Source organism: Penicillium manginii (genome assembly GCF_028828005.1).
Source record: "Penicillium manginii strain IBT 31320 chromosome Unknown utg000001l:1.0-3466041.0:1.0-3467806.0, whole genome shotgun sequence".
NCBI classification, from domain to species: Eukaryota; Fungi; Ascomycota; class Eurotiomycetes; order Eurotiales; family Aspergillaceae; genus Penicillium; species Penicillium manginii.
In genome coordinates, this window is record NW_026643102.1 from 3,050,150 (window position 1) to 3,064,886 (window position 14,737).

The window sequence follows — 14,737 nt, forward strand, 5'->3', positions numbered from 1 at the left end:
AACGGGTCTAAGCAGTGGCGCTCATGGTGTTTTTCAACGGGGTCGCCGGCATTGGGATATTCGGGGCGTTACATGTCAGCATGGATGGCTCTTTTTCTCTCTCTTCATTTGCGATTGCTGGCTTGTTCTGGATTCTTCTGATGACGACGACATGATTTCCCCTCCCCTTTCTGCTTTCCAGTCTGGCGACAATTCGTTTTGCTTTTTTTTTCCTGCCTGGACTTGAACGTATCTCCAGGTACCAATCCATCTAGCATGGTCGCTCTGGGAAATAAGCATGATTCTCGATAGAATTGCATTGATTATGAATCCTTAAAGTTCTTATGGAAATTTAGATTTTCTTGGAGACATAAAAGCTCGTACCTTGGGTAACTCCGAGTCCATTCCGGCCAAACCTCCAGGGCTTGAATTTGGAAACTAGTACTACCACTTATTCATGCATCCATCCATCTTGAAGAAGAACCTTGGAATCCATGAATGTTTACCACCGTGGGCACCGGGGCGAATATATCTAGGTACTACCGGGTACCCTGGAACCTTCAAGTTCCGTGACAGCCACGTTTCTGCTAGTACCGACAGTCTTCAAGTGACTATTGTATCTTTTACCAGCAAATAATGGTAATCTTGAAATGAATATATTTGCAAATTGGACAATTGGACAATTGCACAATCGAATGTTAAAAAAGCCAAGGCTGAATCAATTATCTATGCTACAGGAAATACAAAAAGCCTTGGACCCAAACCCTCAGGCTGGGCAATCAACCAAATAAAACGTCTCGCAAACTGGGGTGGGGCGGAGATTGAGGTAAAAAAAAACAGAACATAAAATGCAAGCAAAAGCATGCTTTTAAATAACCAACCTAGCAGGCTCGACCTGAAGGAGAGCCTTAATGCGCTCAAGGAAAGCCTTAGCACGAACCTCTTCACCAGCGGGGACAGTCAGGCTGAAAACGTTCGCGGCACCAGCGGCGTCGTCTTCAAAGGCTGGCTCGGCAGCAGCAGAGACCTTCTTGCCTGGCTTGGCGCTGAGAATGTCGATGATATCTTCGGCGACGGGCTCGGAGCGAGGCGCCTCGTACGCCTCGAAGGCGTTCAGCTCGGGGATGTAATCTCCGCGTGATGAGAGGACGGGCTCGGCGCCGAGAATCTCATCAAAGAGTTCGTCGGCGGAGGGCTTGAAGTTCTTTGCGCGGGGGAGGTCGTCGTTTGCCAGGTCAGTGGCGATGGCTAGGAAGCGGGACAGGGGGACGGTCACGCCCAGACTCTCCTGGAGCTTGCGCTGGGCGGAGAGGACGGCGGCCAGGGAGATTGTGATAGCGACTGAGGCCATGGGTGGGGGCTTCGCGGCGACGACTTCTTCTTGCTTGGGCTCGGCGGCGGGCTTGGGGGGCTGGAGCGGCGATCTTGATGTTGCTCAGGTCGAGGACTTGGAGCTTGGCGAGGGTCGCGGCCTGCGAGGCTGGGTAGTCATTTGCGATCTGGCCCAGGTAGGCGAGGACATCACCCTTCAGGAGGCGGCCCTTGGGTCCGGAGGCGGGGATCTTGGAGGCGTCGGAGACGGGGATGCCCTTCTCGTGCAGGAGTTGGGTGACGGAGGGGTAGAGCGGGTAGGCGGGGTTCTGGGTCTGAGGGGCGGAGGAGGATTGGAGGCCTGGTGGAATGGTTAGAATAGGAGTTTTCGGTAGAGCTGGAGGTGGAATTGGCTTGGAGAAGTGGTGGATTGGGTGGGTTGGGGAGGCTTCGATATTGTCCGGAGGTGCTATCCTCCGCGATCTTTCGAGCTTTCGAGCTTGTGTTGGGCGGGGAAAGCGAACTCACGACGAGCAGTCTGAAGCACTCTAGGCTGACGGCGGGCGAACATGGCCGGCACCTGGCTGGCGGAGATTCGAGCTGCCATTTTGTATGTAATATGTTGTTCCTTCGGGGATGCGGATATGAATGCTAGGGCGGCGGAGATGTGCGTTATGGGGTTGTCGCAATGCTTTGAGGGAGCTGATTTGCCGGCAGAGACGGACAGAATCGACCAAAAGCACACCACCGCGTCAATCTGCACTAAATTCGAGGTATAATAGTCTGAGGCTGGCGTGAATTGGAGGATGAGATGTGAGAGAGTCTGATGGTTGAGGGTGTTGGGAGGGCGGCCGGTGAACCGGACGGGAACATTTTTCTGCCGCGGGTTCTTTTCGATCTGGCGGTGCTTTCCGAGGAGAACAAACCCCGATTTGTTTTTGCCTTTGGGGTAAGTCTTGTTCTTTCTGTTCCTTATGATATCGGAGTTGGGATCTCCTGTTCTTGATTGAGCCGGTCTTCTCCGATATCCTGCAACACGATGCCGGCAATATTCGCGTACTTACTAACCCTGCCGTGGATACAGATCGCGCGATAATCATGTCCGCAAGAGCATCCACCCTTCGGATATTTTGGCACCGGTGTGCTGGGTCTCCTTTAAGACCTGTTTCTCAGACAGTACATGCCCTGTCATGGCGGTCATTTGCATCCAAGGCCCCCAAAGCGCCGAAGCCGACTTCGCAAGCTGCCGGACAAACACATCGCGTTCGGAATACAATTCAGGCTTCACCGATCAAAGCTGGAAACATTGGTCAACTGGCATTGAAGGTAGCAAGACAGGGTGAAGTGGTGCTTTTCAATGCGCCCTCACAGCGTACTTATGTCCTGAGTGCCTATGGACTATCCGCATTTTGCTTCGCCTATGCGGTCTATAACTCCAATGCTGTCTTCCGGGATCCATTGACAGATCTTCCTATGTGGCAACAGGCTTTGTTCGGAGGTATCTGTGTCACTATGAGTGTCATGGGTACTCTGTTCTTTGTCCGAACCAGCCATATGATTCGCAACATCACGGCTATTAAGTCCCAAGGCCATACCTACATCCGATTCGAGGTTCGCCGTTTGATGCCATTCACCAAGCCCTACCAAATCGAGGTACTGCCTGCCCAGGTCTCCATTTCTAAGCGTCTGGTCGTCTCAGAGCAGGCCGCGAAACGATTTGAAGGCGAGAGCCGGAAACTTGGATCGGAGGAAGCCCCTAGCTTTGTCAAGGCCCCTGTCCAAAAGTTGAGTCGGGGCCTGTGGAGGATCTTCCTTTCTGTTCGCCAGGTCTTTACAAGTGAAGACTTCATCTTGATGCAGATTGAGGGTCGGAAAGCCACTTTCCGACTGGACTCCAATGGCTACGTTTCGAGTGATTTGTACGCCCTTGGTAACCCTGTCCGGTTTACTGGCAAAAAATAAGCTTCATCGGCGGCTATCTGATGTCCTATCAGTCATATCTTCATAAATTCTGGCCTACGCTTAGAGTCAGTTCTGCGATTTGTTCTGAGGGTTGAAAACAACCTCGAGAACTGCCTGCAGCATCTGTACATATAGAACTTGTATTACCAATTTATTCCAATCAAACAGATATATTCAGACATTCAAAATTAGTGACTAATGCCTACCTAGTATCTAATAAACTCCGCATACCGTAGTTAGCCTATCCACTTCAACTTCATCACAGCAACATCGCATTGCCACAACTACATCCACGCATAACCAATGACATGCAAGAACAAAACTCTCACCAAATGCCGCTCCAAACCGAGGTTGAAAGTGGCAACCGGCCACAACAGCCATGCGAACGGCGCCGTGAATAGCAACATCGAAATGCGCAAGCGCGACACCCTCTCCACCGAGTTTCAAAACCGGTATTCTTCCCTGGCTTGTCCTCGCCGTCATATATGGCCTGTATTCTGTACATGTGGATATCTCGCACGTTTCGGGTGATCTACAGTTAAAAATCTTTTACAAAAAGCAGTGGTATGAGATAAGATTCAGCAATGTAGCAATTTCAACTAAAACGAAGCTCTGGAAGCAAGTCCGCCGACTTGTAGTTTCATCCGGTAAAGCTAGCTAGCTTGACTTGAGCCTAATCGTCAATCTCCTCCAGGAGCCGCATATCCAGTTTTCGCGGTCCACTTTGATGTAGAGCATGATAGATCTCACCCAGATCCTGAGTGGCAAACTCATAGATATCGGAATTTACCAGGTCCTACCAGAAGGACTTGTCGCCAGATTGAATAATCTGTGGTATGCCATATTTATCCTCCAGAATTGGCTGTACTGGACCAAGACCAAAAGACTTTGCGACAGCCGGACCTATACTTCCAGCGTAGTCCCACGAATCATCGATACCACCATATGTCCATCCAGGAGGAACAGGTCGCTTCTAAGGAGATAATAGTATTAGAGATCTATTTTATTAATATATTTTAGGAACTTCCCACCGTAGAAATACCATAGCTTTGGATAGGAGATTTAACAGGGACTTCGTCGCGAAACCCTGCGGAGGATGCAGCGGAAGATTTAACTAGCAGGTGAGCTGCTTATTGAACCCACTTTGTTCAGGGTGAGTGAGGATTGGACTATGACCTTGGAGAGACTGTAGTTTGTAATACTTACAGTTTGTGGGGTGAGGCCCTTGTGTGGAGGCATAGTGACGATCGGAAGAGTGCGTGCCAGGACTGACAATTTATTAGTTGAGGCTCAAGAGAGCAATCGTCGCAAAGATGCAAGAGAACCTTGCGAGAATTGCGTTGAACTCATATCCGAATGTAAGGTGACAAGGTTGAGAACTTCGACCTGAGCCAGTGATCGCTACCTACCTAGGGAGGTTCTGTATACTACATCCGTTGGCTCGTCACCACGTGATTTGATTGGGCGCCGGCGCGTGTCGCGACGATTTCCCCATATCGCGCCCCTCCACCTCCGAGCGCATTCTTTCACCTCACCACTCAACCCCCACCGTTTGCTTGCCTTTGTTCGTATTGCCTCCTCGCGGAGCTGATAAGACGCAAGATGGGGAAACTCATTAGGTTGGAACTTTTCAGTACGTCCTTTAATCACCGAAACACCGCGTTATGTTGCTAACCTTCCGCGCGCAGACTTTAAGTCTTACAAAGGACATCACACCTTGCTCTTCGGAGATGCATACTTCACCTCCATCATTGGACCCAATGGGTCTGGCAAGTCTAATTCGTATGTGATATTTGCCCTCTAGCCCTCGCCATGGCTTGCGCTGACAACACTAGAATGGATGCCATTTCGTTCGTCCTAGGAATCAAGTCCTCTCACCTACGATCCACCAACCTCAAAGATCTCGTCTATCGCGGCCGTGTCCTGCGTACCTCCAAGGTTGATGTCAACGGAGAACCTATTGTCAATGGCGAAGACGCTGAACAAGAGGAGGAAGACGATGATATGGATGCATCCCAGGATGCTGCTGGTGCGAATGATCCTAAGACAGCCTGGGTTATGGCTGTCTATGAGGATGACGCGGGCGAGGAACAGCAATGGCGTCGATCTATTACCAGCCAGGGTGCCAGCGAGTACCGCATCAACAACCGAATCGTCACTGCTCAGCAATATAACGAGGCTCTGGAGGAGGAGAACATCTTGATCCGCGCACGCAACTTCCTGGTTTTCCAAGGTGATGTCGAGGCAATTGCATCCCAGTCTCCGAGGGACCTCACCCGGTTGATCGAACAGATCTCTGGCAGCTTAGAATACAAAGGTGACTACGAGAAACTCAAAGCGGAGGCCGAAGAGGCCGCCGAACAACAGACCGTTCAACTCAACCGTCGACGAGGAATCAACTCTGAGGTTAAACAATACCAGGAGCAGAAGCGCGAAGCCGAGAACTATGCGAAGAAGGCTGAGGAACGCGATCAAGCCATCATCACCCACATCCTGTGGAAGCTTTTCCACTTCCAACGATTAATCGATGACTCTAGTGCCGATATCCAGAAATATCAGGATGAGCTCAAGGAATACCGTCGCGGAGTTGAGAAATACGAGAACAATGTCGAAGACGCCAAGAAGGAACACGCCCGAGTCGGCAGAGATGTTGGAAAGGCCGACAAGAATATCCATCAGAAGGAAAAAGAAATTGAAGAACTCAATAACTCTCTGGTTCCTATCGACGAGAAGGTGGATATCACCCAAAGAAAGGTGGAACGGTATTCATCAAAGATCGACGAGATCGGCAAGGAGCGCACGAGCCAGGCGAACAATGCAAAGCAGCTCGAGAAGGACCTGAAGCTGGTGGAGAAGGCCCAGGGTCAATGGGAGGCTGAATGGCAGAAGACTACGAACAAGCGGGGCGGACAGCTTAGTGAAGGTGACCAGCAGGAGTACAACAAGCTCCGCGAAGAGGTCAGCAAGCGCTCATCTGCCGATCAACTTAATCTCGACAACCTCCGTCGCCAAAGGAAAACCGAAGCCGAAGCCGTCAACAGCCTCAAGGGCAAATTCGAGACCACTGAGTGGCAATTTAAGACTCTCGAATCCGACTCGCAAACAATGAACGAGCGCCAGTCTGCGCTTAAGGAAACGATTAAGTCTACTTCCAAAGATATCGATCGCAAGAAGAAGGACCTCAATGGTTTGACTTCGGAACGCTTGAAGATTTCGCAAGTGCGAACCGAGCTCGAGGAGAAACTACAGGTGGTGCTCAAGAAGCTGATGGAGGCCGACGATGGAAAGAAGCAGAATGAGCGTGAGATCCGGGCTAAGGAACTCATCTCCACCCTTAAGCGCATCTTTCCCGGTGTGAAGGGTCGCGTCAGCGACCTCTGCCGACCAAAGCAGCGAAAGTACGCCGAAGCTGTCAGCACCGTCCTTGGTCGTCACTTTGATGCTGTCGTCGTCGACAATGAAAAGACCGCCAAGGAGTGTATCCAGCATCTTCGGGACCAGCGAGCTGGTCAAGCCACCTTTATTCCTCTCGAAACCATTCAAGTCAAAGCCTTCAACTCGAACCTGAAGGGGCTGCATCGGAATATGCGCCCCGCCATTGAGACTGTGGACTACGACGACTCAGTATCTCGCGCCATCGTGTACGCTTGCGGCAATTCAATTGTCTGCGATGACCTTGCTACCGCAAAGTATCTGTGCTACGAGCGAAATGTCGATGCCAAAGCAGTTACTCTGGATGGTACTGTCATCCACAAGGGCGGTTTGATGACTGGTGGTCGTGGCCCTCAACAGAATGCTTCCAAGCGCTGGGAAGATTCTGAAGTGGAGAACCTTCGCAAGTTGAAGGACAAACTTTTGGGTGACCTTAGCAGTTTACCGAAAAGTCATCGCCGGGGCTCGGAGGAGGAGACGCTGCAAGGAGAGCTTGTTGGTCTTGAGCAACGCCTCAATTATGCCCGCGACGAACTGAAGGCCCTTGAACGGAACATCAAGAGCAAACGCAGCGAGCTAGAATTTGTCAAGCAACAAATGGAAGACCTGCGCCCTAAGTATACGGAACGCAAGGAGAACCTGGATGAATTGGACGAGACTATCGAACATTCGCAAGAGTCTGTCAGTAACGTCGAAGATGAAATCTACCGCAAATTCTGCAAACGCCTGGGCTACGACAACATCCGTGAATATGAGGCCCAGCAGGGCTCTTTGCAGGAGGAAGCCGCTCAAAAGAAGCTTGAGTTCATGACACAAAAGAGTCGTATTGAGAATCAGCTCAGCTTTGAAAAGCAGCGCATCGAAGCCACTCAGGATCGAATCAGCGGTCTCCAATCTCAGTATGACCGTGATATGAACCTGATTGGAGAGCTTAAGGAGCAACAGGAAGAAATCCGGAATAAGCTGGATGAGTGCGGTGCTGAACTTGAACTCCTACGCGAGAACCTCGAGAAACAGAAGGAGATCTACGCACAGTCGGCCGAGAACCTGGCTGAACAGCGACGAGAATTTCAGAAGCGCAGCAAGCATGTTGAAGGAGCACTCAAGAATATCAATGCCCTGGAGGCTGAGATCCAACGCAATTCTTCTAGTCGATATGCCCTTCTCCGTCGTTGCAAGCTTGAAGATATTGACATTCCTCTGGAAGAGTCTTCTAATGGCCTCGAGAAACTCCCCATTGATGATCTTGTGCAGGCCGCAGATCCGGACGCCATGGATGTGGATGAGGCTGACGGCCTTGATGAAACACCTGTGGTGCAAGATTATGGTATTGAGGTTGATTTTGACTCTCTTGGGGAGACCCTTAAAGAGGTTTGTACTCATCACTATCTAATCACACGCCGCATGCTAATGACTGCAATAGGAGTCCGATGATAAACTCGAGGAGGAGCTCCTTGAAAAGGTTCGCGGTCTGAATAACGAGCTCGACAAGATGGCCCCCAATACCCGCGCGATGGAACGTCTAGAGACCGTGGAGAATAAACTTCGCGGTACCGAGAAAGACTTTGAGGATGCTCGAAAGTATGCCCGAAAGGCAAAGGACGACTTTGAAAATGTGATGAAGCAGCGTTCCGACCTCTTCAACAAAGCCTTTACACACATCTCCGAGCAGATTGGCCCCATTTATCGTGAGCTAACTCGCAGTACCAATTATCCTCTTGGTGGACAAGCGTAAGTCTTCCGATCTGATCCTCATATTTGCCTACTGACACCGCTTAAAGTTACCTCGATATTGAGGATTCGGACGAGCCATACCTTGACGGTATCAAATACCACGCCATGCCGCCTCTGAAACGTTTCCGTGATATGGAACACTTGTCAGGTGGCGAGAAGACTATGGCGGCGCTCGCGTTGCTTTTTGCAATTCACTCCTACCAACCTTCGCCCTTCTTCGTGCTGGATGAGGTCGATGCTGCTCTCGATAATACCAATGTTGCCCGCATTGCGAATTATATCCATGACCACGCAGGCCCTGGCATGCAGTTCATCGTCATTAGTCTGAAGACTGGCCTCTTCCAGAACAGCGAGGCCTTGGTTGGTATTTACCGGGATCAGGTGCAGAACAGCAGCAAGTCTTTGACCCTCGATGTGAGTAATCCAGCACTACTCTTTTTCTTCTTTGCCTTGAGAATGTTGTTGACTGACTTATCCCTTAGCTCCGCAAATATACCTAATGTCTCTAAACGACATTGCGATGTATTTCACGAACACCATTTTCCTTCTTCGTTTGTGTAGATTATTCAGTCTAGCCGGTTTGCTTGATTATTATTCCTATTGCTTGCAGAATCCATGCGAAGTACTGTCTGTACTTGGCACTACCCATGCTCTTCCCACATTTACTTGCACTGCTGTTAATTGATACCAGTTCCTGCGTGGAATACAGTGCTTATTATTTATCGTATGAACACAACATGGTCTAAGCTTAGACTGTAGGCTACTCCGAGTAGATTCCATTGGACAGCAGTTAACTTGGTCGGGTTCTCAATAGCCGACTGACTAAAACAATGCAATGATCGTCTCTCCGCAAACCCCAGATGTAACCCCCGCATCGTCATTCCGAGATGAACAAGCACTAATTGATTTATCCGGTGAATTCCCCTCCAATAGATGAGATTTCCCTCGGCACGCTCCGCTTAGATTGTTTACCTTGTTACAGGCGGCTTTTGAAGAGATGTCACAAGCGACGTCAATAACCTACCTTCTGTTTGCCGCTCTGGCATAAATACAGGAGAATTCGCGATTTCGAAGAAGTGAGTTACTTGACATTCAGATTCAGCTTCTCAATGATACGTGATCAGAGCTCAGCCATGCTTGTTTCGCTGCTATTCGGTGCTACGGCGGTTGTTGCCGCGCCGACGGTTCTTGAACGCGATAGCTCATTTCCGATCCAAGTGAGCAAGGATGCACCTGAGGGTGTTGGTGCTGCAATTTTACAGCCTTTCGTGTCGTTTTCCATCGAGTTTTCGTCATTTCCAGATTTTGCAGGTATATATATCCTAGCGTCATGGTGGCCACCACCCCCAATGCAATAACGATATTGACTTCATCTTTTAGGAAATTTATCGCAGCCCAATCATTTCTCGAATCAATTGCTGGACAACCTTGCAGATCTCCAGGGTGCTAAACCACATATTCGCGTCGGTGGAAATACCCAGTGAGAGGAATTGATATTCGCGAACCTAACAATAATGCTATTTTCTAATACCTGCTGTCATAGAGATTTGGCTTTGTACGACCCCGATCTGAAGACTTCAATCAACGGAACGGTAGTTCCTTCTCTTTCGACCGATTATCCATCTATCATATATATTGGAGATTCATACTTCGAGTCCTATTCAACATGGCCAGGAACTAAATTCAGCCACGGATTCAATCTTGGAAAAAATGGGACAGCGGGGATGAACACCCTTTTGGGTACTGTCCCTCTTGCCTGCAAGGCTCTCAAAGATGGAAAGCTTGCCTACTGGGAGTTGGGAAATGAGCCCGACTTGTTCACGGCTTATCCTGCCCGTCCGGCCGACTGGGATGAGAAGTCTTATGTTGATGAGTGGTTGGCCAAGACAAAAATCATAAAACGACAGCTTAAGAAAAGTTGCCCGGAGCTGGCTACATATTCAGCCTATAAGTATATGGCACCGTCATTTGCTGGTCTCTCTAATGGCATGGACCCTGTCAAAGCGTGGCAGGCAGGACTAGATGATGATCATGACATTGGATTGAACTCTATGCACAAGTAAGAAATCCAGAAAAACGCTTTCAAAACCTTGGATTGAATATTTCTTGCTGACATTCTCAGCTATATTGGGGGTGCAGACCAGCCCGGTGTGACTCTGGCGAAGACCCTGATGAACCACACGTCAACCGTCCACAGTGTTACTCAGCATGTCAACTTATCTCGCGTGCTCAACGAACAAGGACTGACAAAAGATATACCCTACATCCTTGGCGAAACAAACTCACTCTACCACCAGGGCAAGCCTGGGCTTTCCAACTCCTTCGGCGCTGCTCTCTGGGGAGTCGACTTCAACCTATACTGCGCATCGCAGAGTATCCGCCGAACCCACATGCACCAAGGAACGAACTATCGTTACGCCTCTTGGCAGCCAATTCAGACTGACAAGGCCACGATAGGCACTAAGGCTCCTTACTACGGCAATGTTATGGTGGCCGCTATGCTGCGGGGTGGAGACTCCGATAGCGAGAGCAACAGCCCACAAGTCCAAGTCGTTAGTCTGCCGATGTCCCACGAAACAGACGCCGCATATGCTGCATATGTGAGTGGAAACCTTGCTCGAATTGCTGTGATAAACATGCAGGAGTATAACTACACCGGCACAGGGGAACCGGCAGCTCGGCGACCTTCGGGTAAGTATACCTTCCGTTTGTCCGATATCTCGGTCAGATCCCTATCAGTGCAACGACTCCTGGCAAATGGTAGCGACTCCATTTCAGGAATATCGTGGGATGGCTGGTCCTATAACTATGAATTGAAAGGGGGTGCACCCGTGCGGTTGGGAAATATCACCATTGGTGAGACTGTGAACGTTGGGGGTCGGGGAGAGGTGGAAGTTGAGCTTCCATACTCGAGTGCTGTTATCTTGAGCCTAGATTCTTAGTTTCCCTGTTTCCATGCTTCTCTTTTCCCTGTCTTATGGCGATCGTGGCTTCGTATCCCTAGATAGATTCACACTATTTGGGACTTGGGACACATGTGGCGTTGGGGAAGACCAGATCGATCTGCTATCGTGAAATCTAGATTCATGTCGGAATCACTCTACGGAGTAGCATGACCAAAGCTTGACTTGCAATCCCGAGTCATCTAGATGACATTTTCGTCTGAAACAAGCGAGTTCGTGAGTCGTGGAATACCAATTATGGGGCTATTTGTGGAGATTCAACCAGCCAGCAAACTAAACTAGGACGTAATTAAGAACGCTAAGCGGTCTGCATTTGAGTTCTAAAATCCACGGAATCAAATCCCGCGCCTAAGCAGTTGGAGGCCTAAAAATCTAAAGATCCACAGTTTTTGACGGTGGGTTGAAAATCAGAAGTCGATTCGCAATGCAATTCCAAATCCCAAAGCTTGCCCGCCTCGCCCTTCCTCTCGCCGATCACAGAGAGCCGTTCATCCAGTAGTCACCGCTATAGTTTCAGCCTCATGCCCAGCCCAGTCTGTGTTAGGAAGAATCAGACCGGGTGATCAAAGCCTGCTTGAATAACGACTGGGAACACCCGGGTCTCGAATGCCGTAAAGCCTACGATTATTGTCCAATGACGGTATGTACTCTGCAAATCCATGCAACCATTTCCCGGTACCAGGGATTTGCCATCTGTAACAACCCTGCAACGGTGACACGAACAGAAGGACTAGAGGGGCAAACTGGTACTTTTGTCTTCGACTCGGGCCTAGGCTAGTATGCGCGCGCGCGATGCAAACAGACTCTCATCGGCCATAGGCACCAGTGCAGGGCTTGGTTGTTGTACAGCCCGAGGAACATGTACGAGTATCAGGCTTGGCCCCCGCTCGCTACGCAAGGGGCGCGTCCTTTCTACGCCACCTGCGTCGATGGTGAAGAGAGTTAGGCGGTGGTACGTCGCCATCTTCAAATACGGGGTTAATGATGGTTCCGCCTGTTTGGCTTTTGGGTCCTTTTGGCAGCGGAAGCTACTGTGAATCATTTCAAAGCGGGTTATAGTTTGCCAAGTGACCCTGAACCGAAGAAGCTGAGCCATTCGTTGCATTGGGGGCATTTTACCAGTTTCTGTTTCTTCCCCTCACCCCCCCTAAATCGTGCAAAAGGGGGGGGGGGTTACGGCATGCCTGCATCTGCAGACCCTTGTCAAAATGATTTTGACTGCTTCTTGGCTTCGTTTTCCAGTGCTGTCGAAAGTGGTTTCCGCTCGAATGAATGGTCCAGGAAAAGTCTCCCGGTTGCATGGAGCCAGGCGAGATTGCAATAGTTAGATTGTCTACGGCAAAAGCAAAACCGTTCTGGAGGGCCAGGATCTTGGTTGTTGCAGCGGTAGGCAGGACCTCGGGAGTGGAGGAGTGGATGAATGGAGTGCAGTCAAAGTCACTGCTGCATCGCAGAGTTCGGTCACGTCGGTGGCACCGGCTGCGTTTATCGACAAAAAGTGGACGGGAGTATATGCAACTTCCGATCATTCATCATCCTTTGACGGCTCAGACCAGCTACCCTCATTGTCGATCAACCGAGGGGACTTCGACTGTCGATCCGGGGTCTGAAAATTGATTTTAATGGGTAGCCTTGTGGAATTATAGATTTCTTCGTCGTTTTATCGGCCGTCGCCGTTTGACTATCGGTTTTGCCTCGGCCGAGGTTCCACTTTTAATTCGCCCAAGCGTGGAGAAGGCCCACCTCTGGAAGGACTTACGGTCGTCAGCGTGACCTCGGGGTTTGATGTATTTGTCAAAAAAAAAAACAGAGCAGATTATTTCGGGGTCAGCAACCAATTATTCTCGTGCATAGTGGGGTGTCAAAGTCGAGCCTTGTGGCAGACCCCGAGATTTACCATTGTCGAGACGAAAAGAGAGGAGGAAAAAAACAATTTAAAAAAAAGACCACCGATCCGCCTCACCGGGCCTGCCAAGCCGAGCTCCGTAGGGTTGAATAAGCTCAAGATTCAATGGTGGATTTTAAATCTCTCGGGGAAGCCTAGGCGGTTGTCCATCGGTCCGTCTATACTTTCTTCCATTTCGAGGACGCTCGCTCCTCCGTTGATTGAACTCTCGAAATCACTCTACTGTACAGCTCTATATCGGAGCAACCTTCCGGTTCGGACTTCATTTGAAATTAGATCCGTGCACGGATGATCATAGTTGCCATTATGTACAAGTACGGAGTCCGTATCCGGTGGACCTTGCCAGTGGCTATCGTAAGGTTAAGGGTAGCAGCATCGAACTCTCTGTATATTGTCTATAGGCTACCGGAAGAGGCGAGATATTTCTAGCTGCATACAGAGTATACATACTCCGTAATACTTCAACCGTTCTAGAGCTGAAAATGATCTGGCTTGCAGATGGTGATTTCAGAGGCGCTTTGGCCAGCCATTCTGTGGGGATCTCCGAGACGTGGCTGATACGAGGCCCAAGATCGGCGATCCCATAATATGATTGGTAGGGATAATATTTCCCCACCAGAAGACTGAGCAATCAGTCGATCTAGTACATTAAGCTGCTTCTGTCAACTGGAAGACCCCTGGCGGGCGAAGCGTGATTTGTTGGCTTCCCAACGGAAGACGCGGGATAGATTTCACCGTCGTGTCTTCGGTGCATCCGATGATCTGATCGTTGAACGATTCGACCCAAGCAACTTGAATACATCACCTTGAGAAGGGTCTTTGTGTGGCTAGTGGCTTGTTGTCCAAGCGTAGGATCGACTGGCGTCTATACTAAGTTGAGATAATCTCGGAAACCCCACATATCCTATCCGACCTTCTAACCGTGGTTCGCTGGGAGGGACTTCAACAAATTATAGCATGCCAAAAACAGGAAAAACCAGCAGGCCCGGCTTGCCGTGTCCAAGCGGGCTGGGCCTAGTTAGACTCGTCGATTGTTGTTGTGGGACCAGTGCACCGACGATCCGATCGCGAGCCCAAGAGATCGCTCTTATTGCCACCGGCTAGTCGCTGCCGCAGATATTCCTTTTGTCCTTGCATTAGCCAATTCGCATGCCATGGAAGCATCGGGGCGCGACCTGTGGGGCTATTGTACTTTATGGTCCCCCCCGTCCATGTATAATTGCTTTGCCCTCCACTACTGGTGTCGGGTGCTTTATCCACCTTTGATTAGTCGTGCTCTCAGGTGCGTTCCACGCCAGGGGTCTGCTTCGCTGCGAGAGTAGAACAGACAAATATCTGAAAAAGAAGCTCTGCGCTGTTGGTGTGTTGAATATTCAAATTATTCACCCCGTGCCGAACAAGCATACACGACATCTCCACAGCAGATCGATCCATATTTCACCAGTGAAGC

General features: G+C 49.9%; 5 protein-coding genes across 5 annotated transcripts; 3 read left to right on the forward strand and 2 right to left on the reverse strand.

Moving 5' to 3' along the window:
- Window positions 1-847: 847 nt before the first annotated feature.
- pdx1 (uncharacterized protein) lies at window positions 848-1,897 on the reverse strand (the record flags this gene model as incomplete). Its single annotated transcript, XM_057097775.1, has 3 exons — window positions 848-1,363; window positions 1,428-1,651; window positions 1,819-1,897. 3 exons carry the CDS (start codon window positions 1,895-1,897, stop codon window positions 848-850), a joined length of 819 nt encoding a protein of 272 aa, XP_056966268.1.
- Window positions 1,898-2,388: 491 nt separating this feature from the next.
- On the forward strand, window positions 2,389-3,252 carry N7533_001126 (uncharacterized protein; the record flags this gene model as incomplete). The annotated part of the gene is made up of 1 exon (XM_057097776.1): window positions 2,389-3,252. The coding sequence occupies one exon, from the start codon at window positions 2,389-2,391 to the stop codon at window positions 3,250-3,252; it is 864 nt and encodes a 287-aa protein (XP_056966269.1).
- Window positions 3,253-4,048: 796 nt separating this feature from the next.
- N7533_001127 (uncharacterized protein) lies at window positions 4,049-4,491 on the reverse strand (the record flags this gene model as incomplete). The annotated part of the gene is made up of 2 exons (XM_057097777.1): window positions 4,049-4,225; window positions 4,459-4,491. 2 exons carry the CDS (start codon window positions 4,489-4,491, stop codon window positions 4,049-4,051), a joined length of 210 nt encoding a protein of 69 aa, XP_056966270.1.
- Window positions 4,492-4,854: 363 nt separating this feature from the next.
- N7533_001128 (cohesin subunit SMC1) lies at window positions 4,855-8,918 on the forward strand (the record flags this gene model as incomplete). Its single annotated transcript, XM_057097778.1, has 6 exons — window positions 4,855-4,885; window positions 4,941-5,034; window positions 5,088-8,055; window positions 8,108-8,415; window positions 8,466-8,832; window positions 8,901-8,918. 6 exons carry the CDS (start codon window positions 4,855-4,857, stop codon window positions 8,916-8,918), a joined length of 3,786 nt encoding a protein of 1,261 aa, XP_056966271.1.
- A 633-nt stretch (window positions 8,919-9,551) lies between these two features.
- N7533_001129 (glycosyl hydrolase family 79 C-terminal domain-containing protein) lies at window positions 9,552-11,360 on the forward strand (the record flags this gene model as incomplete). The annotated part of the gene is made up of 4 exons (XM_057097779.1): window positions 9,552-9,729; window positions 9,799-9,898; window positions 9,962-10,477; window positions 10,541-11,360. The coding sequence occupies 4 exons, from the start codon at window positions 9,552-9,554 to the stop codon at window positions 11,358-11,360; spliced, it is 1,614 nt and encodes a 537-aa protein (XP_056966272.1).
- Between the last annotated feature and the right edge of the window lie 3,377 nt (window positions 11,361-14,737).